Source organism: Balearica regulorum, chromosome 1 (assembly GCF_011004875.1).
Source record: "Balearica regulorum gibbericeps isolate bBalReg1 chromosome 1, bBalReg1.pri, whole genome shotgun sequence".
NCBI lineage: Eukaryota > Metazoa > Chordata > Aves > Gruiformes > Gruidae > Balearica > Balearica regulorum.
The window spans coordinates 83,813,839-83,839,429 of record NC_046184.1 but is presented as its reverse complement, the minus strand read 5'-3'; the positions used below and the strand labels follow the sequence as shown (position 1 = coordinate 83,839,429).

Sequence of the window (25,591 nt, the reverse complement as noted above, 5' to 3'; positions counted from 1 at the left end):
GTCATTTGGGATCAAATGAAATAAAGTATGTGGAACCTGGAAAGGCAGTGACTTGACAGTTGGTGAAGTCTGCACAGATTTTAATGGCTGAAAAAGAGAAACATTATTTAGGTCATGATTACACACTTTGCTTTTGGTCACCATAGTGGCTTAAGTCTTCATCTCCTCCTTGAGTTCCATCTCTGGGCAACCTTCTCAATTAAAATAAAATTTTGTCTGCAACCAAATTCCAAGTAAAAAAAGGCATTTTTAACCCTGATCTGGTTCACTACATGGCCCTGTGAATCATCTTTCTGTCACAACTGGAGTAGGAACTGGCAAGGGGAGGCTAAGGGAGAACTACTTTACCAGTTCTTCCAGACAGAAAAGAACTGTGTAACTGTGCCTTACAGAGGCTATGAGATCAAAATAGCATCCCCTCCAAATTCACTACAGTTATGTGGCCTTTTATTTATTTCCATTTTTTATGTCAAGTGGGAGTATTTTAGAAACTCAAGGGCATGATCCCACAGATCTCCATTTCAGATCCCTGTTCTATTAGATCAAGGGCTGCAGGATTTTCTTTCAATGCCTACTACTTTAAAAGCAAGTCTGCAAAGTCATATAAAATAAGGGTTGGATCTGGATGTTTTTGTGGGGCTGATTTTTTATGGCCTGTGCTACCTTTCTGGGAAGCAAACATTTGTAATCTCCTTTTGGTGATTCAGTTACCTTTCATAAAAAGAAATAGCAATATGAGGCAGTGATGGACTCTGTGTGCATGCAGGACATGCAAAACTAAAGCTGCTGTAGAAGTTTAATGCAAACAGAAGACATTAACAGATGTTACCATGTAGTGAATTGTCCATGATCTTCCTGAGGTTGTGGCAGTTTCTTTCACCTTCCTCATAACATGGCAAATGGGTATTGACGTCCTTAGAGCTTCCTCTACATACCTGTCTTGCAGAAGGGGATCGAGCAGCTAGCTAACACAACCTCAGAAAGCTAGCAGATGAAGATCATGTGCATATACTATGGATATAGGGTAGACTAACACTTGTGTAAGTGACTGCTGCATGTCACCATCTTGTAGTGTCAGGACTGGGGTAGTACCTGAACAGCGTCATAGGTCCTGTGCTGTGCTCCTGGAGCTGGGGCTAGAAAAGGACACTCTTCCCTCAAGACACAGACTAAGCAACAAATGATGCCCAGGAGATATGAGCCTGGAAGATGAAAAAAGGGCCTACATGTCTGAAAGAGACCAGAAGTTGCAGAAGAGCCTTTGGAGCTGACAGTCTAGCTAGGAGGAGTGGCAAAGGCAGGCAGAGACCTTCCAATCCATACCCCACCTATTATGTTGCTCCAGCCATGGACCTGAACTCTGCTGTCTCCATAAGAAAAAAAGATATTGCGCTCCTGATTGCAGCTGACTGTCCCTGCAAATGCGCCTCTTCTGCCTCATAGGGGGCTTGCCCACCACCTTTACTGCTGGTCCCTCAAAATCGTAGTGTGAGTGAATTCACTCTTTACTCATCAACTCCTGATTTACTGGGAAAACAGTCTTGGAATCCAAAAAGGATGAAAACTCATGATGTACCCTGGCTGTGAAAGATGGTGATGGCAGCACAGCAGGCTGAGAAAGAATAGGACATACCTTGATAATACTTTTAGGGCTCTGAATAGCACCATGCAAACCAAGCAAAAGAAAACCCCAACAAACCCAACAGTGGAAATTCCCCTTACCTGGTTAAAACTAACCAGCTTTGACCCAGAAACAAAACTCCTTCAACCACTCCTCTCCCTCTCTCCCCCCCTATTGGAAGTGGGGATCCTGCAGCAGAAGGGGAATGTAAGGAGAGAGGAGGAGAAGGGGAGCTCAGGGACTTGAGTCAGGTGGGCTGTGAGGGACGTAGGATGGGGAAGGAGGACAGGGCCCTCTTGGGTGACATTGGGGATGGAGGTCTAGGTGTTGGGGAACCCAGAGACAAGGCAAGACCCTGATTCCCCCGCCCTTTGCCAATGTGGTGAGTCTCCTCCTCTCACAGCCTGGTTGCCAAACTGCCCTAAGACTTCTGCTTTGTCTCAGTGTCTGTGCCTTCACCACCACCCCCCTGCACCTCCACTTCCCCCAATCCCTTCCCACTCATTCTCACATTCCTCATTTTCTCCTTCCCTCTACCACCTGCACCAAGATTTTCTCTCTCTCTTCTCCAAGCAGTGTTCCCCTAGCATTGCCCCTTCCCAAGACATCGTGGGAATCAATAGGGACAGTTCGATGGTGCTCTGCCAATGGACAGGAAAGGACAAGGGAGCAAAGTGGGCCCTACAATCTCCCAGTTGCCTTCCTGGCAAGTTTCTTTGGGCTGGAGTCAAGGAGCTTCAGGAGGAAGGTCCTCTAATCTGGTTGAACTTGGACACAGGACAAATGAGTTGTCTGTTGTCACTCAGTTGCAAACTCTCCTGGAAGCTTGGACACATGCCTTCTTTCCTGACTCATGCATATTAGTGTATGCTTAACTAATGTGTCCCGCTTTGGAGACAGAGAAATGGTTTGTGAATCTGCCTTCCTTATTTCTCTGACTTTTTGCCCCCAAAACAGGAAAGAAATACAAAACTGCAGAGCTGTAGTTTGGAATTTTAAGGCTTGTTACTTGGGCACTGTTGACAACATACAGAGTCTAAGGTTTATTCCAAGGTTTTTTCCTCCTTTTTGAGGTAAACAATGACCTAGATTTTTTTCTTGCAGCTGCAGGACAATAACAGATCTTGAAAATAGCTACTACTGAGAACCATGTGAACCATGTGAGACTCCATGGATCCATCTCATGAGATGTACTGTCTCTGTAAGCATACCTGTAGATTCACATATGATGCCTTCCTAATTTTTAATCTTATCCTATAGGTTAGTTTTCTACCAAGCTCGAATAGCTGCATTAAGGTGTTTGTATTAATCCACAGTTCAATAAAGGAATAAGTATAAGGAATTTTTAAAGCATGCTTGGATTTCTTTTGTTAATGTGGTTTGTTTTGATTTAAGGGTAGAGGTCCTGGGATGTGGCTTACCTTTGACATTCAGAGAGGCTTCTTTACCGAGAAAAGTCTAAAACTTGTGACTTCTTGTGTTGTACAGTTTGCTCAACAGTGGGCTTAATTCCCCACTCTCTATTTTGATAAGCAATGTAGTTGATGATAGTGTCTTGATGGTCAGGCCCAGTAACATTTGGAAGTTGACTGATATCTATCAGCTTTTGCTTGCTGACCTGCTTTTCCTTTCATATGCAGTTCACATCTTAAAGGTGGTGGTGAGAAGGGCACCTTCAGGGTACAGCAGGTAACTGACCCCTGGTGCTGGCTCCTCACAGGCAGACAAAGCATTCTGATCTTCCCTTTATGTGTTCCAACTTCCCACTCCCTCCAGGGAGAAATGTGGTTTGGCATGCATTGACCTGTTTTTTCCAGGGATGGGAAACAAAGATGAGGAGACATGTGGTTGTAGCCTCTCTACTTTCTCAGCTTGCAAACTTGGGGAAGCCTTGTAATGGTAGGAAGTGCAGATTCACACTTGGATCAGTCATGCTGGAAATAACGTGTAGGGCAGGGATATGGGAGAGGTGGTGGTATACAAAGACTTGTCTGAAATGCTGGGCTGGAGAGGTCAGAGAGGACTTAGAAACTAGCACAGTTAGCTGAGCTTTTGCTCAGAGACAGGACAGAATGGCGATTAGACCCTGGGGTTGCTTGCTATGATCCACGCCAGCTTCCTTCTTCTGGAGACGGTGATCAGCCAGACTGGCCAGGGCTCGCAGGAGGGTGTTGAGATCCTGTGACGCAGTGAGGCTGTGGATGGGCTGGTGTCTATGTGTGGGAAGGTGTGGACACCAAAAGCAGAGATCTGGGCAGCCTGTAAGAACTACATGGCTGTAACCGCAATGTAGACTTATCCCACTTGTATGTCCCAGTAAACTGGGGATAATGCCAACTTCTTCTCTGAGCAGGAAGACATCCCAGGCTTGGAGGTCAATCTGAATCAGGTTTCTGGCTCCCCTTGTACCTCCATGGTATAGATCTAAGGATTAGCTCTTGGTGACTAGGGCTGAACACATTATAAGCTGCCATGTTCGCCAACAGTGTGTATGAAAACTCCAGTCTTCCCCACCACAGGAGAAAGGGTTTTCCTTCCAAGGTGCCTGAAGGTGATGGTCTCACTTCCAGACTGAAGTGAGTAAATGAGTGTGGGAATGGGAAAGAAGGCAATTGCAGATACGTCGGCTAGATGCCCATTTATGCTTGCACTATATGAATCTGTACGGCACAGTATGCAGACTCATCCTTATGCTAAGCAGTGTTGTTTACTCACCTGCATATAAGGTTCATTTGCTACCACTGTCTTCCTGATAAATTGGAAAAAACCATGAACTCCGAAGGTGCACTTTTCCTGCAAGGCCACTGAGTGTCACCATCGCTCCGTGGCTTGCTCTGCAAGATGCCGTTTCTCCAGCAAAACTCCTTTGGGTTTGGAATGAAAAAAATGTCACTGGAATGAAAATGAGCTGCTGCTTTCTGAGAAGCCCAGAGCTGGGAAGATCAGCACGTAAAATGTGAGCAAGTGATGCTACCTCTGAAACCAATCCTGGCTTATATTTAGGCGTAGTGTTTGACAGGTTTCCAGCCAGACCCTATAAGCCGGTCTCACAAACTGTAGCATGAACCTCAGTGACAACAATTAGACATGCACGCGCAGGTTAACATTGACGGGAGACAGCATTTCAAAAACACCCACATAAACACCATGTCAGTAGCCTGATCCTGTTCCTACGGACCAGTGCTCAGAGAAACGCACCTTCATAGTCTCTTGGGTTTCTGGCCCCTCAAATCTTTCATCCTACTTGCTGGCTAGAAAGACCTAAGTTTGTTATTGGAACGTGCACACATGCACACCACAGAGAGCACAATCACACAGGAAATAATTCACATAATTATTACAAATTATTACGAATATAGTACAGACTGTGGTAATCAGGTGCAAACATGCTGATTGCATTTGGCCAGCTTAGTTTATCCCACTCTTCTCTCCATTTTCCCCACGCTTGTTCGTCTGTGATCCACTTTGGTCCCTCCATTTCCCTGCCTGTGATTCTTACCTCAAACATACCAGTGTAGTCTTCTAAATCCTCAAATTCTCTGTATCGATTCCAACATCCCTTCCCCCTCCTCCTCCCCACTGAAGCCCCCCCCCCCCCCCCCCCCCCCGTAAGTCCTAAAGCCTCTTTATTGCAGTAGTTCCCCTTCGTTTGCATAGATTCCAGAGAGTTTCCTCCCTTGAATCGACTTCAGTGGGTTTTGCAACAGGGACAAATGGCTTAGTCGTTCATCCAGTCGTTGAGGGTTTTAGGAGTGCCTGGGTTCCCTGCCTTGTCATTGTTCCTTTGATCACTATCTGACCTTTTATTTTGAATAGCGTTAAATATCTTTTTTTTTTTTTAAGGTAATCAGACAGGCAGTTTTCCATCTAAATTAAAAAAGAATCCCCAGCATTTAAAGCAGGTTGTGTTTGGTAACAGGCCAAACGCCGTCCTGTACAGTGTGTTTTGCTGGTTTTCCGGCAGCAGCAGTAAATATTCTAAGTCAACAGGACTGGATCTCCTGTGAATTGATAGCCCAGCACTTTTGTTACTCAGCCAAATGCAATGTAAAGCTCAAATATGTCACTTGCAGGAGAATTTATGATGCTCATAGCCTCAGCGATGCTTGAGCTTCTGCATCTTGCACATGTAGATGGAGTACAATTCATTTGTGTTTGTCTTTTGCTTCTTCCTACCCTTCCTTGGTGCATGAGCCATCATCTTGAGAGGAAACTCACCAGGTCTTGTCAAGATGAGCTACTGGTCTGACTGGATAGGGCATTTCTTGTGTACTTAGAAACTGTCATGCTGACTACAACACTATTGCCACAAATGAGTAAGTTTACCCTAGTTGACCACTCTTACCCTAAGCCAGGCAACTGACAGAAGAACTGATGCTCTTTGAGAGCCACCAAGGGAAGCAAGGCCCAAATGCCTGCACAGTGCCGCTTCTCTTCTGAAAGTTGCCAGTAAGCTCTGGCACTGTGGTTTCTTTACCCTGTTTATGCAGGTTTCCACTGTGCACCTCTACACACGCTCTACGTGACCTGACAGGAAACCTCCCAGGCATTGTTATTACCGCTGTGTCCTGTTTGTTCATCAAAGCACGTCCCAGGCACTAAGGCAAGCATTTTACAACTTAAATAAAAAGATAAATGTTTAACGAGGTTAACCAGTCTCCAGAAGGACCGATGGCAAAGCGTGTCCCAGCACAGAGGACATGTGCTCTGACTGGTGAAGACTGTGATGCTTATCAAGATCTTGATCCCTTGGTCCCCTTCCCCTGCAGGCCCGCCAGGAGGCCGCGACCGGGGTACCGAGCACCCCGCCCCGGCAGCCCCGGCCCCGGGCGAAGCCGAAGCCGAAGCCGAGGCCCCGGCCCGGCCCCGCCGTTCCCGCCGGGCCTGAACTCGCGTCCCGCCAGGCCCCGGCTGCCGTCACCAGGGCAACGGCAAGCGGCGCCCGGGGAAGGGGGTCACGTGCCCGGAAGCGCCTCGAGGGAGGAAGTGACGGAGCAGCGGGGAGCCCCAGAGGCCAAGATTTAAAAAAAAAAAAAAAAAAGAAAAAAAGAAAAAAAATAAGAAAAAAAGGGGGAGGTGGAACCGGCCGGGGTGCGGTGCGCGCGTGTGGGCTCCGCCCCTGCCGCCCCGCCCCGCCCCGCCCCGCGCGGCCGCGCCAGGCCCGCCCCGGGGCTGCCCTGCCAGGCCGCGGCCGGGCCAGGCCCGCCGGGAGCCGCCGCGAGGTAACGCCCCCGGCCCCGCCCTCTCCCAACAACGGGGCCCCCGGGCACCGCCCCGCCCCGCCCCGCCCGGCCGGGGCCCGGCCTGGCTGCCCGCGCGCGGGGGGCGTGTCAGGCGGCGGCGGTGGCGGCCCGGGGGCTCCGGTAACGCCGGCAGCGCGGGTCCCTCGGGCGGACGCGGGGGCTCCCGGCGCGGCGGGGGGCGGTGCCGCCGCCGCTGCTGCGGGAGCGGAGCGGGGCAGTGCCGCGCCGCGGCGGCTGCAGGTGAGGCCGGGCCCGGGGCGCGGGCGGCCGTGGCGGGGAGAGTTCCCCGGGGCCGGGGCGGGCTGGAAGTTGACAGCGGCGGCGGAGGAGCTATTGTCTGCCCGGGTCGGCCCCGGGAGCAGCGGCCAGGAACAACTCTCCCCCCTCGTAGCCCCGCTCCCGCCTCCCGGGCAGCTGCCGCTCCCCCCGCCGGTGGCCGGGCGTGAAACACGCGCCTTTCTTTAGTTCCCCGCGGCGGGCATCCTGCGGCGGATCCCCGCCTCCCGCCGCGGCGGGGCTGCGTGCACGGTACTTACGCGTTGCGGGCGGGCGGGCGGGCAGGACGCCTGCACGCTCTCTGTCGGCTTAACTTCGCTGCCGGAGTTGCTGCCGGCCTGGGGCGGGGGGGGCTGCCGCCGCGCTGCGTCCACCTCGGTCCCGGGCGCCTGCGGCCCCGCTTAGCGGGGAAAGGCGGGTGGCGGGGCGGGGAACAGGTGGTGTGAGGGTCCTGCAGTGCCCGAGAGCCGCACCTACTGCTGCTCCCACAGCATCCCGGAGCAGACTTAACGTGTCCCGACAGTTTCACGCCTCTGCTTGCGTAGCTGTGTTGTAAAAAACTGCAGTAACAGAGCGAGGAGCGTGCTGCAGTCCTGGTTGCTAATTTTTCTCCCCCAAACCTGTGTACAAACCTGTGCAAATCTCACTTGTTTGCTTAGTTTCTCAAGGGTGAAGCGACAAAACCAGTTATAAGGTTAGAAAATGTTCTGCAGGCAGCAGTCACGTGCCGGGGGAATGGATGGATTGAGTGAGTAAAACTTTCCTGCCTAGTGTTCAGGGACTAGAGTAGCTGTTTGGGCCTGACTCTTCTGCTCTTGCACTTGAGAAAGGTCAGGAACTTGTAGATGGGCCACCTGTGGTGTTCTTGGTGTGTGCTGAGATCTGCAGCGCAGGTTAGGCTCTGTGCTGGCCCGTGTTCCCGTGTTTGCAACTGCTCTCCCTCCTTCCCTTCCTTTCTGCTGTGCTGTCATTCCTGCCATGGTGTTAACAGGCCTTTTATTCTGTGTCTGCCTTTTAGGATGCAGTTCTGTGTTAGGCTTAATCCAATTTAGCTGTTGTTCAAAGATTAATTTCCAGTAAGGGCCACGTTGTTGCTCTGTTGGGGTTTTTTGGGATTTTTTTTTTGTCTGTTTTTTGTTGGTTTTTTTTGCGGGGGGGATCTACTGATGATTTTTGCAAGGTTAGTTAACTCGATCTGTTGGAAAACTCATTTTTGGTAGGTTATCCATTTCACGGAGCAGCTAGCTGAGTAAAGTGTGGTCTGACACCACAGTGATTACTAGATTTTTATAAGAGGAGGGTGCTGGAAGATGCGCTTGAAGGAGAGGAGAGGGTGTAATCTGTGCTATTTTGTGTGGGAATAGCCTGTATTTGGATCAGATTACACTAACATGGAGCTGCATCCTTAGATGAACTTGCCTGGGGAAATACTGTGCCTTTTCACTTTTGTTTGGAAAGGGTTTTGCTGGATAACCCTGCTTGCTATGAGCGACTTAAAATTCTTACCATCCTTCTGCAAAGGGAGAGTATGCTTCTCTATCCATGGCCCCAAAAGGCCTTTTGCCCACACAGAGACCAAAATTTTTTTATGCCTCTCATCCCAGAGGTGTTTCAGTAGGATTCTGTTTGTGCTAGGCCCTGATTTTAAGGTCTAGGTCAGCATGGAACTTTTGCGGCTGAAGATCTTAAGAAGCAATGCTGCTGTTTACTGAGGAAACACATATTGGTGGAGCAGAGCACCAAGTAAGAAGCCAGGTTTCTCCTGGTGCAGGTCTTGAGGGTAAGGGAATATGCTACAAGCTAAGCTGATCCTTACTTACTTTCTTTTCTCTCTCACTGGCACTTATGGCATCACAGGTGAGCTAGTTCAACTTGCTGATCTGGCAGAAAATTATGTTTAGGGTAGTTTTTCTGTGAAGTTAACAAGTTGATCTAGTGAGCACCAGAAGTGAAGTAAATGCTGGGAGGAACCTGCATGGGGAGGTTGAGGGTGGGCAAGAGAACAGAAATTGTCTCCTAATGGTAGCTGAGTTACTAGATAACTTGGTGTAATGCAGGTGGCTTCACTCGGACAAGCATTTTAGCTCAATTCGAAGTACTTCATTTATCTACCACAGTTTCTTTCTTTCTTTCAAAAAAGTCTGTATTCTCTCCCTTCTCTATTTATTTATTTTCAGGCTTCATTTACTTTTTTTTTGTGGTGCTGCCCCCTGGGGAAGATATTTAAGGCAGTTGTCTTCTCTAGAGCTTTTATGTTCTAGATAGGTGTATTCAGCAGCTGTTTCTAGCTGTAATAGAGTTGTGCCTGAAAACAGTAGTGGCCATTTAGGAGGGTGCATGTCTCAGTTGAGAAGATGAGGACTGCAGTGCAGAATTATCAATGGCCACTGCTGAAGCAGTGCGGGAAGCCAGTGCTGGATTAGCAGGGAGATGCCTGGGCAGGACTTGAGGGCAGAGATAGAGATGTGTGGGGAAGCCAGGACTTGAGCAGCAGCTATCTGCTTGTCAGTTATAGAATTTTCCAGGTTTTGAGGAGCAGGTTCGGAGCAGTAGTTCCCTGATTTAGTCAGCCATTCTCTGCAGTGTTAATGCTGTTGCCCTACTTTAAAGTCATCTGCTGCCCTTAACACCGTTCCAGAATTTAAAAAGTTGTCTGATCGAGACTATTGTTCCACCTCCTTTACTGCTGTGCTGGTCCATTTGTTTATGCACCTGGAAAAACTTGTGTTTGGTGAAGGCTGTGAAGCTCAAAATCTCTGGATTAAAAAAGGCCTAAATACAGGGGCTGTGCTGGTGCTGTGGAATCCTGAATAGGAGTCTCATTTACAGCTCTCTCAGGTAGGTTGTAGGGGAGCCAGCTGGTGTTTTGGAAACAAACAGGATGTCAGCGATATTGAGACTATCAGAAACTTTTTTTTTTTAAATCTTACATGGAACGATATCCTTCTAAAAAGTAAAATTTTTTTCAGTGGAATTCTGTTGAATAATCACTTTTGCTCTTTCCCTTTTCTGACTCTAATTGCGCCTACTGTTGCTCCCTGTGCAGCTCCCATGTGTTTTGCTGCAGGAGACTCCCTGATCATCCCAATGTGTTACCCTTCTGCTAAGCACTCTCTTCAGTCTCACTTTTCATCCTCTTGGCTGATTAAAGCCTTCTCCAGCCCTTTCTCAGTCCTGTGGTTCACTGCAACTCATTTTTCTGCGGCTGGAAGATCCCTCTGGCTTTGTATGACCTCTTCAGCAGCTGTCCCCTCACAAGTGTTGCCAGTGAATCCTTCATCCACTTTTCTTCTGACTGTTGCTCCTGAAAGCAACTCACCACCACAGATACTAGCTTCCAGTCTAATATTCAAGTTATGATCTGTCAGGAACAAGTAGCTGGAAGTCCATGTGATTGGAGAAAGACACAGTTAAGGGCTGGGGGCTAAACTGGGAGAAGGAGGGACTGCGTTGGTATATCTGCAGTATGGTAGCGAAGTTGTGGGGTAATTATACCTCTTGTGGGATTGGAGGAAGAGAGAATCAGAAGTTGCTGAAATGCAGTGGGAGACTGGAAGCACAGTGCAATTTGCTTCAGTTCGCTAGCCTTGAAGGAGAGGTGATCAGGTCTGTAACCAAATGATTGCCTGAATGAGCTGCAGCTGCTATTTCACTCTGCTGCCTTTTTAAGAATTCAGGATGCTGTAGCTTGCAATTGTAGCACGGCAATAAAATATGAGAATGTGCATGTTACATTTCTGACTGTGATAATAAAAGATTTAAACTGTGAGTATAATTTCTCAGTGATTTTGCACCCCTGGTATCCCCAGTTCCTTGTGATGTAGCAAAGCTGTGCAAGGAGCCTGGTACTGGGATATTCCAATAAAAAAAGCTGTGTAATGCGATGAAATACTGTTTGGTTCTTTCTCTATCCTGACTTAGTGTCCAATTCTCTCAATGTAGATCTGGAGTCTGTCTCAGCCTGAGCTCCCGGGATCCTGTCACCATGGAGACCGAAAGTGAGCAGAACTCCAGCTCCGCCAGCGGGAGCTCCAGTTCTGGAGGAAGCACCCGTCCCCAGATATCGCAGATGTCTCTCTATGAGCGACAGGCAGTACAGGTGAGCCACAGTTATGTTCTGGCATGGGATGTGCATCAGTGGAAGGGGATGGTGAGCCCTTTTGTGTTCGTCTGAGTTGTCGTGTGTTGAGGTGGAAGTGTGCTTGAAGGACTGTCATGCGTGCAGATGTAGAAATTCTTGTGCTAGGCCGGATCTTTAGTTCCTGTAGCCTGATACTGTGCTTCATATTTTATAGGTTACTCCTCCAGTGTTCAGCCTCTTAGATTTAATCTGTACTGTGATGCAAGAGATTGATTTTTAGCCTACTGTTCTAGAGCAAGTCATTCAGTTTTAGCATCCCAGTTCCTCTACGTAGTGTATATTCAACAAGGCCAAGTGCAAGGTCCTGCACGTGGGTCGGCACAATCCCAAGCAAGACTATGGGCTGGGTGAGGAATGGACTGAAAGCAGCCCCAAGGAGAAGGACTTGGGGGTATTGATTGATGAGAAGCTCAACATGAGCCAGCAGTGTGCGCTTGCAGCCCAGAAAGCCAACCGTGTCCTGGGCTGCATCAAGAGAGGTGTGACCAGCAGGTCGAGGGAGGTGATCCTGCCCCTCTACTCCGCTCTTGTGAGACCCCACCTGGAGTACTGTGTCCAGCTCTGGGGGCCCCAGTACAGGAGAGACATGGAGCTGTTGGAGAGAGTCCAGAGGAGGGCCACGAAGCTGATCAGAGGGCTGGAGCACCTTTCCTATGAGGACAGGCTGAGAGAGTTGGGGTTGTTCAGCCTGGAGAAAAGGCGGCTCCGGGGAGATCTAATTGTGGCTTACCAGTACCTGAAGGGGGCCTAGAGGAAAGATGGTGAGGGACTGTTTATCAGGGAGTGTAGTGACAGGACAAGGGGTAATGGGTTTAAGCTGAAGGAGGGTCAATTTAGATTAGATGTTAGAAAGAAATTCTTTACGGTTAGAGTGGTGAAGCACTGGAACAGGTTGCCCAGAGAGGTTGTGGAGACCCCATCCCTGGAAGTGTTCAAGGCCAGGTTGGATGGGGCTTTGGGCAACCTGGTCTAGTGGAGGGTGTCCCTGCCCGCAGCAGGGGGGTTGGAACTAGATGATGTTCAAGGTCCTTCCAGCCCAAACCATTCTATGATCCTCCATGTACATGCTACACTGGAACACTTGTCTGCCTCCTTGAGCACACGCATCCCCAAATTCCTGGAGTTTTATGACAGTCTTGTAAGTGTGCTTCCTGTTATCCTGGAATACACCTGTGATTCAGTCTGTTACCAAATTCGTAGCTGTAATCTGTATTTTGATGTGCTAATCTAGTGGTTTTGCTTTTTTCATGGGGTCCACGGATGTGCTCATGGCTGTTAATTTATTTCTTCATTTCTCTCTCTAATCACATTTCAAGGGCACGCTATTTTTGACAGTTGGGTTTTCCTCTTTCTCTAGGCCCTGCAGGCACTCCAGAGACAGCCCAATGCAGCCCAGTACTTTCATCAGTTTATGCTCCAACAGCAGCTTAACAGTGCCCAGCTTCACAGCCTGGCTGCTGTCCAGCAGGTGAGTTGCCAAGGGGCAGAGGAGAGGAATTGGATCATTCTCTGGGGGAGATCCAGAGATTTTCTCTTTATAGAGTGACTTGTACACCAAGATCCTCCTGATCCATGATTAGACAACAGTCCCTAAACATATTCTTTAGAGCTAATACAAACAGCTAGTAAACTGGAAGCATGATGCAAAGATTTATTTGGTTTTCAGGTACAGACCAGGGAAAGCCAAAAATTGACATCTGCATAAGGAAACTTGCACTTTAGAAGCCTATGACTAGCCCTTGCAGCTTCTTTAAATAAAAGATGGGTGGTTAAATCAGCAGCAGATGCAGTAGTATTTGAAAACTGTCTTAAAGTGAACCATGGATTGTTATTTCTCTGAGAACAAACATGGTCTTGTGTGTGTGAAATTTCAGGCAGTATCCCCTGAATTTTATGTCTTGAAACTTAGTAGCCCGTGTTTTCTTTACCAGTTACTAGCAAGAGGGATCTGGGGTAGATCTTGTCTAGCCAGGAGGGTGTTTCTTTAATTGAGATACGTTTATACAAATCAAGATATTTTATGACGCAGAATTGTTGAGCAATTTTTTTTTCCTTTAGCAACTTCCCTGAGCTGCAAGACTATCATCAGTTGAAGATGAATTATATGTGATGTGAATACAGTTCTGTCTGTATAAAAATATTTCCATCAGTAGCTCTGCTCCTTGGCTGTTAGTCCAGGATTTAGTTGTTTTCAAAATCCCTACCTGCAGTTTTATAGCATAGAGGGCATAGAATCCTCTCACCAGTTTTGCACAAATCTTAGTTATAAAACTAACTAAACTCATACAGTGGAATTCCCATGGGATCATAGATGGGGGAAAAAATAATCTATCAATATTTACATTCCTCCACAAACTATGTGTGCTCTAACCTGAGATCCGTTACTTGTGGTGCTATCATTGCATTGTTACTAAACTGCGTAACTAGCCCAGCAAATTGCTACTATTGCAGGGAACGTCTGGATGTTAACAGAGGGATTGCAGCATCAGGATGAGGGTTGTAGTGTGTAGCATGACAAGCTGCAGCAACAGTGGGATATGTACCCATGGGTGGAAGGACTGGAGGTCATGGACTGTAAGGGTCTGGATGGACTGTGATGGACTGTTGCCCACTGTCTTGGGTATTATACAGGCCTGAACTCGTTGGAGATGAGGAGGTACCTTGCTCAGTTGCTATACCTGATTTGTAGGGCACAGCAGGGATTTGTAGTGGTTAGATTGTGCTCCTGTTCTCAGGAATGAGAGATGATGATGATGGGACTAGGTGTTCTGACAAAGCCAAATATTTGGGCTGGATTGAAAAGTTTGTTCCAGGTACTCATTTCTGTGTCAATCTCTCTTGCAGGCTACAATTGCAGCCAGTAGACAGGCCAGCTCCCCCAACACCAGCACCCCGCAGCAGACCACCACCACCCAGGCCTCTGTAAGTAACTACTCCCTCACCCACATACCAAAGCCTCCCTCCCACGCCACACCTTTTTCTTTCTCCTCTTTATCTTTTAGGAAGGCAGTTAGCCAGGGAAACATAGCTTCTAAGAATGCTAGGAATCCACAAGATGCAGACAACTTTGAGGATTTGGGGTGCTATTATTATTGGTGGGGGTTGAGGAGACCAAAAGGTTTCTGAGTGGGAGAGGGCTCTTAGCTGGAAAGGTAGAAACTGATCTCTCTTTGCTGAGGCTTTGGAGATACGTTGTCATGGTTTAGAAAAAGATCAGGACTTCTAAGAGGAAGTGTCATGAGCAGCTTGAAAGGGGTTGCTGGGGGTTTTTTTTTGGCAGAGTAGTAGTTTGTTGATGAGAGCAAGTCTGGTTTTGTAGTGAGTATTGAGGAACTGGGATTTTTTCAGAGAGCAGATGAGTTGGTAGGGTAGAAACTACTTTGTGAGGAGGTTTTTTCTTTACTTGAGAGGCTGGAGAAAATGATGTATTTCTTTGGGATCTCTTATTGCAGTTGTGTGCTAATCATGGTGATACTGAGGCTCAGCATCCAGGGCTTTGGCTAGTTTAGATTGCGTAGCACCTTAAGACAGGAACAATTTTATTGGTCCCCTGTGGGATACAGGGAAAAAAACCTGTAAAATGTCTGCTCTGGCTGTACCCCACTAAGATAATTTGTAATTATTTCTTTGCCTCCATCTCTTCATATATGATTTGAAGCTTTTCTCTGTTTTAAGATTAACCTAGCCACCACATCAGCTGCTCAGCTGATCAGTCGGTCACAGAGTGTGAGTTCCCCCAGCGCGACAACCCTGACACAGTCTGTGCTCCTTGGGAATACCACCTCACCACCTCTCAACCAGTCACAGGCCCAGATGTACCTCCGGGTAAGAGATGTGTATGCAAAATGTGTCCTGACCATGAACCCTACTTCAGTGTTTTGCTGCTTGGGATTACCAACACCTTTGGACCAACTCTAGCTTTAAGAATGATGCACTATATTTTAAATTCAGATGGGGAAGCTCTTGTCCCTGAAATCACAAGTATGACTCTGGGCTCAGCTTTTGAGGGTAGATGAGCTTTGTATTGTGTGTCTCAGGTGAGATTGTTAAGAATCATGTTTATTTCTGCTCTGCATAGATGTTAAAGATCCCATGGCACTTCTCACTAGAACGTAAATGTGAAATATGTGTCGTAGACTTGAATGTAGCTCACAGAAATAAATCTACTCTTCTGGTTCAATGCTGGAACAGATATATGGTAAATTACTTTCTTTTACTACTGCTGAGCTCAGGGATGTAAGTCTAGAAACAAATCAACATGAACAAATATTTCATCCTTTTAATCAGTTTGAAGTACTGCTAAATAGAAAACATTAGGCTTGACTATACTCAGTCTGGGGTTTGGTTACCTACTTGAAAAATATTTTCTGCATCTCAGTTGACTTTAGATACATATTGTAATCCCCTTCTTTTCAAGCAAACTTGGTCTTGGATGTATGTATTTTATTGGTGTTTCTCAACCAGTCCTGGATATACATCTGAATATTAAACAATACCCCAGTCTTTCAGCCAGCCTTGGGCAGTCTGTGGGAGTTGGCCCAGGCCTGTGTTTGATAGAAGAGAGATTGTTTCTGTAAGGAAACTGTTCCCAATTTCCTGCCCCGAGGGTTATGTTCAGCGTTACAGTGCAGGGAGGGTTGGGGTTTTTGCAATGTGTGACATTGCAGCCCAGTGTTGCTTTGTAATCTGTTTGCTTGTGGTTCGCTGTCTTTCTTTCTCTGTTCCCCTCCGTTCCTTTCATTCCACATCACCTCCTTCAACAGCCACAGCTGGGGAACCTGTTGCAGGTAAACCGGACCTTGGGCCGCAATGTACCTCTTGCCTCCCAACTCATCCTGATGCCCAACGGGGCTGTGGCCGCTGTCCAGCAGGAGGTACCACCCACTCAGTCTCCTGGGGTCCATGCAGACACAGACCAGGTCAGTGACACCCCTTCCCAGAGTCCTCCCCTTCCCCTGCTCTCTGTCACCCTGCACTCTGGTCTTCGTCTCCAGCCATCCCTGTGTAGCAGATTAGCTCTATTTTATCCCCAACCTGTGTTCCTCTGCAAGCAGGAGATTCTGTTCTCTCTTGCCACCCTTTTTTCATGTTTGCTTTTTGCCTCCAGAGATGGGATTCGTTTCTGCTTAAAATTTCTGGGGTGAGCCACAGGCTGGATCAATCCTGTCTTCACAGTTTCTTGGTTGTCCCTGTGTTAAAAGAACTGTTGAGTCCTATGTCCAGTTTTCAGTCACTCTGCAATGAAGAGTCTTTGCCCGTGGTACTATTCCTTCACCCAGTTTGTTTGTTGTGGTAAAGATGTCACAGACCAAAGAGGCCACAAGCTCTTAGCTCCTGCATTCATCTATAAGTAGTTCTTAAGGTCAGGGAGCTGCCATGGCTTCCCATTTTCCTTGTCCTATCCCCAGTCATTCTTGGGATTTCCAGTTACTTCATATTTGTGTTGTCTGGAGCACTTTCTTTGAAGGAAAGTCAGCCATGATCAGACTTGAAGATAACACTGCATTTGGAAGGGGAGTAAACACAGAAGATGGCAGCACCAAAGTGCAGAGAAACTGGTGAAATCAGAAGGGCTGCAGGCCATGAGTAGATCTGTGGGCCTCTGGAGTGGAAAGCCCTGCACATTGGGAGGAGGCAGGTGGCACAAAAATTGAAAAGGAATTACTGGTCTTGAAAGGGGTATCTCGGCACCTTTAGAGCCATACTAAACTGAATCCTACTAATGCAAGGGCACAGCAGGCAGGTCTGAATGCTGCACCATGCCTCGGAGAATGGTGGTGTCCTCGTGCTGTTCAGAAAGTGCCACGAGATCTTTAACTTCCATCAGAGAAGGGGCAGGAGGAAGTCCAGGATAATGTGTTTCCTGGGGAGGTTGCACCTGAGCTTTGCCCTGCAGTGTTAGCCAGCTCCCCACGTGAGATTTGAAGCACTAACTTAACCAGCATCCCAGTAGAGTGTGTTGCTTATGAGTTCTCTGCCAAACTTCCAGCCAGTAATGTATGCAAAGCAAATGAACTCTGTTTTGTATGTGTGTTTCTAGGTGCAGAACTTGGCTGTGAGGGGGCAGCAGACCTCGGCTGCTAATGCCCAGCTCCAAGGCTCTGCTCAGAAGGCAGCTCTGCCAGGAAGCTCCCAGGCTTCTGGCTTACCGCAGGCCACCAGTACGGGCCAGACCTTGGCCGTGGCTCAAACCTCCTCCGGCAGCCAGTCCCTCAACTTGAGCCAGGGGGCACCAGGCAGCAATGGTGTCTCCGGGGGTGTGATGGCAAGTGGTGGGAGCCAGACCTCCACGGGATTGAGCCAGACCTCCTCGGCAGGTGCCGCAGGCAGTTGCCAAAGGAAAGGCACTGGGGTGGTTCAGCCGTTGCCAGTGGCAGCTGCCCAGGCTGTGACTGTCAGCCAGGGAAGCCAGACGGAGACAGAGAATGCAGCTACAAAGAAGGGCGAAACGGACAGCAGTGGACAGCAAACGGTGGGCATGAACCTGACCAGGACTGCTACACCAGCACCCAGCCAGACATTGATCAGCTCAGGTAAGGGCAGACCTGTTCCTTCTCTTTGAGCCCACTGGGCTTTTGCAAGAGTGCCATTTGAAAGCCCAGTGGTGAGATGTTTCCCAACATGCCTCCAAGCCTGTACACTCCTGGAGGCGGGTCTCTAGGTGTTGTCCCTCTCTATTAGCAAGCAAAGTTGATTTAGTCCCCCATGTCCTCTGCCAGAAAGCTGTTGGTCATTTTAGAACTTAATGACTCAAATCAGTGCAGTGGCTGCCTGCCTTTTTTTTTTGTTGTTGTTGTTCCCAGCTGCACTGTTGCTAACTTTTGTGCTCTCCTCTTTTCCTACTCTGTGTTTGTATAGCCACATATACCCAGATCCAGCCACACTCGCTGATCCAGCAGCAGCAGCAGATCCACCTGCAGAAGCAGGTGGTGATCCAGCAGCAGATCGCCATTCATCACCAGCAGCAGTTCCAGCACCGTCAGTCCCAGCTTCTCCACACAGCCACCCATCTCCAGCTGGCCCAACAGCAGCAACAGCAGCAAGCACCATCTCTGGCCCAACAGCAGCAACAACAAGCTCAACCTCCGCAGCAGCAGGCTCCACCTCAGAACCAGCAGCAGGCTCAGACCCTTGTGGTACAACCTATGTTGCAGTCCCAGCCACAGCCTGTGCAGCTCCAGCAGGACAGTCCTTGCCAGCCAGCCACCAAGTCGCCTGTTCCCATTCAGTCAAAATCTCTGGTCACCCCCATCAAACCACCTCAGCTTGGGCCTGCCAAAATGTCAGCAGCGCAGCAGCCTCCACCACACATCCCAGTGCAGGTGGTGGGTACTCGGCAGCAGGGCTCGGGCCAAGCCCAAGCACTGGGTTTGGCTCAGATTGCTGCAGCAGTGCCAACATCCCGGGGAATGCCAGCTGTGGTCCAGCCTGTTTCCCAAGCCCATGCTGCTTCTCCGTCGTCATCTTCAGCTCCAGCGTCCTCACAGGAAGCTCCTCCTCTTACCACAGGGGTGAATTTGGCACAAGTTCAAGGCACAGCCCACATGGTGAAGAGCCCAGCCTCCTCTCCAGTTGTGGCTCAGATGCCAGCAGCATTCTACATGCAGTCTGTCCAGTTGCCAGTAAGTGATACCATTGAGAAGGAGAATAGCATATGGATTCTCTTTGTTCATTCCTAGGACACCAATCGCAGTCCAGGCCCAGGTCAGTGGGATGGGATGGGTAAGGGGTTTGGGTAAAGGGATGTGGAGACTTTTTCCTCTCAAAAACACTAATTCCAATGTAACCCTTGGGACTACAAGCATTTTTCTTCCACATTATCATTCAAAGGCTTGCATGAAGTAAGTAGGTGAGACTCAGACCCTGCCCCAAATAGAGCAGGTGTCCACATCACTTACTAAATATCACATTTAACAATGTGGTGGGTCGACCTTGGCTGGCTGCTGCGTGACCACCAAGCTGCTCTATCACTCCACCTTCACAACAAGACTGGGGGAGAAAAATACAACGCAAAGCTTGGGGGCTGAGATAAGGACAAGGAGATCCAATTGCCAGTTATCATCATGGGCAAAACAAACTCAATTTAGGGAAACTTAATTTACTGTCAGTTAATCAGAATAGGATAATGAGAAATAAGAACAAATCTAAAAAACACTTCCCCTTCTTCACGGGCTCAACTTCACTCCTGACTCTTCTACCTCCTCCTCCTGAGTGGTGCAGGAGGATGGGGAATGGGGGTTGTAACACTCATATCATTTTGTCTCTGCCACTCCTTCCTCCTCATGCTTTGCCCTTGCTCCAGTCTGGGGTTCCTCCCATGGGATAAAGTCCTTCGTGAACTTCTCCAACATGAGTCCTTCCCATGGGCTACAGTTCTTCACGAACTGCTCCAGCGTGGGTCCCTTCCACGGGGTGCAGTCCTTCAGGAACAGACTGGTCCAGTGTGGGTCCCCCATGGGGTCACAAGTCACAAGTCCTGCCAGCAAACAGAGGAAAACAAAGATGGCTCATGTTCCACAGGTCTTGTCTGTGCTATTCTGAATTGTCCGGCTAGGGTCTGCCTAGCTCCCTGGGGACAACAGCGCTTTGCCAGCTCAGATACCCTTAGCCAGTTGCTGAGACTGTTTCTAAACTCTGGCTGCTTCTTCAGGAAGGTGTCACAGGATTTGTCTGATTGCTAGAGTGGGAGGGACAAGTCTGCTCTCATCCAACGTGTTTCCCCTACTGTTTTGACTCTCCTTTATTGAAACTGATCTGATCTAGCCAAAAGCCTCTTTGGAGACTGCTGGGTGACTGCTATTCCATTTCCTTCTTCCTGGAATAATCCTCTGAGGTTCACACAGTGTCTTGGTATTACATCAACATGCCAATTCATGTTGCTTTGTGAAACTTTGCTCCCTGCTAGGTAAATGCTCCTAAGTAGAGCTATATCCTGTGAGGGATCTAGAGGCATTTCTAGGAGAACGAATCAGGCTGGAGATGAAGTATGATGGAGCAGGATGTATTTTCTTTTTGCTTTCAGTCTGTCTTGTTCTTTGCTTTGGGGCTCCTCTCTCTGCTTATGTGTTCATCTCTATTCACGCAGGGCAAGTCTCAGAACTTAGCGGTAAAGCGCAAGGCAGAGTCAGAGGAGGAGAAGGAGGAGTCGCCCAGTGTCACTGCACTCCTGCCTGCCAGGTCCTCTCCTGTGACAGACAGCCCCAAAAGCATGGAGGAGAAGAGTGGCCTTGGAGGTGAGGTACAAAGGAGAGCTCTGCTTGTGTGCGCGCTAATGATTTGATCTCATATTCCATTTGAAGTAGATGGGGCAAAGGTAACTGACTCCTGTGCTGTTAATTTTCCAGATAAATCAGATCCTGCTGCCACTGCAACCCCAAATACCACCTCAAGTGAAGGAACATCAGTCACCCCCACCTCTGCTTCCACCCCTAACCTGGCAATGGTGTCACGTCAGATGGGAGACTCCAAACCCCCACAAGCCATTGTCAAGCCCCAGATCCTCACACACATCATTGAAGGCTTTGTCATCCAGGAAGGAGCAGAGCCCTTTCCGGTAGGGATTCTCTGCTGTGAGGGAAGGAGGTGTAATGCTGTCTTGGGAGGGTGGTGAGTTTCTATCTTTGGACAGGAGTTTCTTTCCTTATGTTCCAAGTCAGCATTTTTTAGCTTGAGATAGAGAAGAAGGGGGAGGTGTCATGCATGAAGCAAGGCTTTAAGTGGTGGCATTAAATAGGTTGGAATGAGTAAAACAAACATGATGGGAACTGTTTTCTGCAGTAGTCCTCAAAACTGTAATTCATGCAAGAATTGTAATAAGGTTCTTCTCTCTGATTTTTGAGAGGGAAAGATGCATTGCATTTTGAACAAGCAGCAAGTGAAGTTAAAGCAAATAAGGGGAGATGCAGTTACATGGAATTGCAGGATATCCAAGGCAGATAGTTCTTTGTGATCTTTGAATGAACTGCCAAGCCTGTGAGTCAGGAAGGAGTAATAATAACTTTGTTCAGCATCTCTCCTTCCTTAGTAGGCAGAGGGATCTTTCTGAGCTGTAGTAAGGTATGAGTGGTAGATACTTTGCAGAGGGTGGTAGACACAGAGAGTCCTTTACTGATGGGACCAACTCTTTTTTCTTCCTGTCCAGGTGGGTTGTTCTCAGCTGCTGAAAGAATCTGAGAAACCAATGCAAGGAGAGGCTCCTTCTGGCCAGAGTGAAAACCTGTCCAGCAATTCTCCAGGAGGCGACAGTGCTTCTGTGGGTGAGTTTCAGCACCGGGAGGCCTAGCTAGTGTTAATGAAAGTTTCTGCTCTCTGATACTGAATTACTAACTTTATACATTATGGACTTGTGTCTCTTCCTGCTAGCTCCTTAGAGACTCAAGCTATGGACCTAGGATCTCCTTTTCTTGAGTGCCAGAATACAATACTTTGTTATTAATATGATCTAACGCACACTGTGTCAGTAGTAAGCAGGAGAATCTGAACTGTAACTGTCTCTAATGAGAAGGCTGGGAAGGATGTCTAAACAAAGCAGATAGTGCAGTGATGGAGATTTCTCCCACAGCCTTGTAGGATATGAGGGATATGCTATTTTTTGTTCAGAGAAATGGTACTGACAAGGAAAAATAAACTGTTCTGCTCAATATCCTGAGGTACTCATTAGTGGAGCTTCTGCCTCTCTTCCCCCAGCTTCTTCCACAAGGTAACTGCTTACTAGATAGTGCTTGGAATCTGTCTGCTCAGAGGAAGAGTAGTGGAATAGGGAATTGTTGTGTATGAACTGCTTCAGTTCAAATCATCAATTGTTGCATATCTCTGTATCTCACTAGAGCTTGATAAGAAGGCAAACTTGCTGAAGTGTGAATACTGTGGGAAGTATGCCCCAGCAACCCAGTTCCGTGGCTCCAAGAGGTTTTGTTCCATGACCTGTGCTAAAAGGTAATAGCATGATATAATCTTCCTTTTCTCTGACTATACATTCTCTGGAACTGAGCATGTGCACCTTCTCCAGGTGTTGTACAACACTTAAGTACATCTGATCCTCCCTCCATGGGATGCACTGGCCACAGAGATCCTTTAGGACTCAAAATGATTTGTGAATGCTTCTAGGTCTGGAGAGGTGGATGTGGTGTTGAGTGTAAACAGGATTTCTGATTTGCTCAGAAAAACGAAATGGCAAGGGGGAACTTCTTGCGCTCCAAAGAACCTCTCTTCAGTCAAATGTACATTTGACTGACTAAACGAATGCATATTGGTAGCTGTCTGCTGCATTGCATCTACTAGACAAAGACACAAGGGAGCACTGGGGAAAAAATGGGGAGAAGTGAGACTAGTCATTGCTGCAGATAGATATTGATAGCAGAGTGCTTGTTATGGGTCTTTTTTCCCTTAGGGGAATGACTTAATTGACCCTTCAGATGTTAGATCAAGCCTCTGGTGTCCAAATATTGCTTGTGTCAGAAGTCTGCACTGGTTCCTTCCAAGGGGAAGTCTTAGAAGGAGGAGGAACAGAACTTGCTGGTAAAGAGGAGTTTTATCCTCACCTAGAGCAAGGAGAAGCAATAGGTTTAGATAGTTGCTGTTTCCTAACTGCTGCTCTGCTTCTACTTATTTGAGGTACAATGTCAGCTGCAGCCATCAGTTTCGGCTGCAGAGAAAGAAGATGAAGGAATTCCAGGAAGCTAACTATGCTCGTGTGCGCCGACGGGGGCCGCGGCGCAGCAGCTCTGAAATTGCTCGAACAAAGATCCAGGGCAAGCGCCACAGGGTAAGGATGTCATACTGTCTGCCTCTGCCAAGGCAGATCTCAGTGTAAAAGTTGTCACTGCTGGAGGTACCACTTTCTCACAGTAGATGTAGTCATACAGGACATGAAAAGTACACACTGACACAGTGGTTACACAAGGCACAGTGGGCTGTTCTAATCGTTCATCGACTGTAAAAAGTGGATTCACATTTGTACTTGTTCTTTTCACTGTGTTCACTCCCACGTGTGTGTCAATGGTGAGATCAGCTGACAGCCTTGGTAGAAAACAATCCACTTTTCCCATTTGATTAGCATTCTTCCAGATGAGTGATTTGAATCAAATTACAGAAGAACCAAATGAGCTTCAGAGCTGACATGAGGAAGAGGGATGGAGTGGGGGAGGATCGGGAGAAGGAAGAGGAAGGGGGGTGAGACTAAAATCTCCCCTTTCTGACATCAGGGAGCTCTTGTGTCAGCTGCCCCTGGACCAACAGCCTGAAACAGCTGTCCCAGACTATTGAGACAGTGCTGTTCCCAGTGTCTTGTTTTGCACCTAGTGATTGTGAATTTCTTACAAAACACCTTTTGTTTTCTTTCTTTCCTATGGGCTTGTAGGGCCAGGAAGACTCAAGTCGAGGCTCCGATAACTCCAGCTATGATGAAGCTTTGTCCCCTACATCTCCAGGACCCCTGTCAGTGAGGGCCAGTCATGGAGAGAGGGACCTGGCAAACTCTAGTATGACTCCACCTACACCAGATCTACATGGCATCAACCCAGTCTTCCTGTCCAGCAACCCCAGTTGTTGGAGTGTGGAGGAAGTGTATGAGTTCATTGCATCACTGCAAGGTGAAGTTGGAATCCTCTCCTGCAGTCCTGTCATCCAGTAGTATGGGGAAACTTGTGGGCTCTCTTTCTGGAAAGAAAGTGGTGTCAGTGGTGCCTAGTGCTTTTGTTGTACTTCTGTACATGGTTCTGAATTGGAGTAGGTCATACAGACAGATGAGTTATACCCTTCAAGCAGCAGACTGTGGAGTAGAGTGGGGTTGGTTAGATTCCTAGCTTGCTTTCTGTGCCGGCCAGAAGAGTGGGAAGGAAGGGAATGCCCAGGGCACATCTGTTTCTCAGTGCTGTTTTTTTGCTTTCACAGGATGCCAGGAGATTGCTGAGGAGTTTCGGTCACAGGAAATTGATGGCCAGGCCCTGTTGCTTCTAAAGGAGGAGCACCTCATGAGTGCCATGAACATCAAGCTGGGACCAGCTCTCAAGATCTGTGCCAAGATCAATGTCCTCAAGGAGACCTAACAGCTCTGAAGCCAGAGGTCTCACTTTTGCTCTGACCCGAGGGCAGCTGCCAGCTTTGGAGCATCCTGTTGGGGCGGGACAGTCCTCAGTGGTCTTGCATTCAAGAAGAAAGAGAAGGAATTTAACTGATTGAAACTGCTATGCACAAGCCTGTGTCTTGGTCTCTTAATGGTGCTACAAGGGGGAGGAAAACTCCCACCTGAGGCCTTGAAACATCTTTCCTTCTTCCTGATTTTGAATATGCCTCTCCTGTATACCACATAAAGACAGAAAGGGGACCTCTTTCTGTTCTTAGCAGACTTCTGAAAGGGAATGGCCCTCGCCCCTTTTTGCTACAGCAGGTCTGCTAGATCTTAGTTTTGAATCTTGCTGTGCCAGAACTTGAGGCATACGAAGAGCTGGCCCTACACGGACAGTGGGAGTTGCTGTGCGTGGGGTGTTTAGGAGGGGAAACTAGTGAATTCCAAGTGACAGAGGTGGACAAACAAAAATTAGAGCAAAAGGGGCTGCTGCTGTTCCACTCTAAAAAAAACCAACAAAAAAATCCACCCTAGGCTGTTCATGAACTGGGTTTAATAGCTATTCCAACACACGTACCAAACTTGAAGGCCTGTGGCAATAGGAGCTGCCTTAGCTTTACTGTCTCCTGTAGAGATGCAGAGTGAAGTGTTGTGGCAGCTATTCCCTCCGGATGCTTCTTTCTGAACCAGTCAGAGGAGGATTTATCCTGAGTACTTATGACAAGGTGATGGGAAAATAGAAGGGGAGGGAGATTGTCTTGCATTAGGGAACCCTGCAGCACTGGGTTTGTCTCCCCATTGTTCTAAGGCATAACTTACAGATCCAAAGCAGTCTCCAGGAGTGCCAAGGCTCTTCATAAAATGGACTCAGATTTTGGGTTTGGGGTTTTTTTTGTGTTTTCTTATCAGTTTGTATTATTTTTTGTGTCTGTCTTCATTATCCTCAGGAGAGCTTATGGGACAAAGTTTAAGCTAGTAGGATTGTATCACCTGCCTCAGGCTCTTTTTTTGTTGTTGTTGTCAAACAAATATTTCTCTTCCTCAGTTAAAAAAACCAAACAAACAAAACTATACCCTACAACAACTGAATACTGATCCTTTAATGCTACTTCTCCTTTCTAAGGGGTGGAATGATGTTATAGGCTGAGTCCTTCCCTTTTAGCCCCTCCAGGTTTGGGGTTGTATTTTTTTTTTTAAGGACTGAAAGTGATACTCTGAAGTTTTGTAACCAGTTTGCCAAAGGT

At 47.9% G+C, this 25,591-nt stretch overlaps 1 protein-coding gene across 3 annotated transcripts; it reads left to right on the top strand.

The window, feature by feature from the left end:
• Nucleotides 1-6,554: 6,554 nt before the first annotated feature.
• Nucleotides 6,555-24,994, top strand: PHC1 (polyhomeotic homolog 1). Of its 3 annotated transcripts, none has more exons than XM_075761977.1 (15): nt 6,555-7,104; nt 11,083-11,239; nt 12,639-12,749; nt 14,126-14,203; nt 14,957-15,106; nt 16,069-16,200; nt 17,322-17,814; nt 18,140-18,903; nt 20,367-20,514; nt 20,626-20,834; nt 21,423-21,537; nt 22,108-22,216; nt 22,895-23,045; nt 23,640-23,871; nt 24,173-24,994. In XM_075761977.1, exons 2-15 carry the CDS (start codon nt 11,126-11,128, stop codon nt 24,325-24,327), a joined length of 2,961 nt encoding a protein of 986 aa, XP_075618092.1. In that variant the 5' UTR covers nt 6,555-7,104; nt 11,083-11,125; the 3' UTR covers nt 24,328-24,994. The 3 variants fall into 3 exon arrangements, with proteins under 3 accessions (XP_075618092.1, XP_075618094.1, XP_075618085.1); XM_075761970.1 differs by having other exon boundaries at nt 6,557-7,104; nt 16,045-16,200; XM_075761979.1 differs by lacking the exon at nt 16,069-16,200.
• The last annotated feature ends 597 nt before the right edge of the window (nt 24,995-25,591 follow it).

Bases quoted from the DNA above. Each gene is read 5' to 3' on its own strand.
- PHC1 (XM_075761970.1), top strand. From the start codon at position 11,126: ATGGAGACCGAAAGTGAGCAGAACTCCAGCTCCGCCAGCGGGAGCTCC. The intron at 12,750-14,125 runs GTGAGTTGCCAA...TCTCTCTTGCAG, and splicing joins GCCTGGCTGCTGTCCAGCAG to GCTACAATTGCAGCCAGTAG. The intron at 14,204-14,956 runs GTAAGTAACTAC...CTCTGTTTTAAG, and splicing joins CCACCACCACCCAGGCCTCT to ATTAACCTAGCCACCACATC.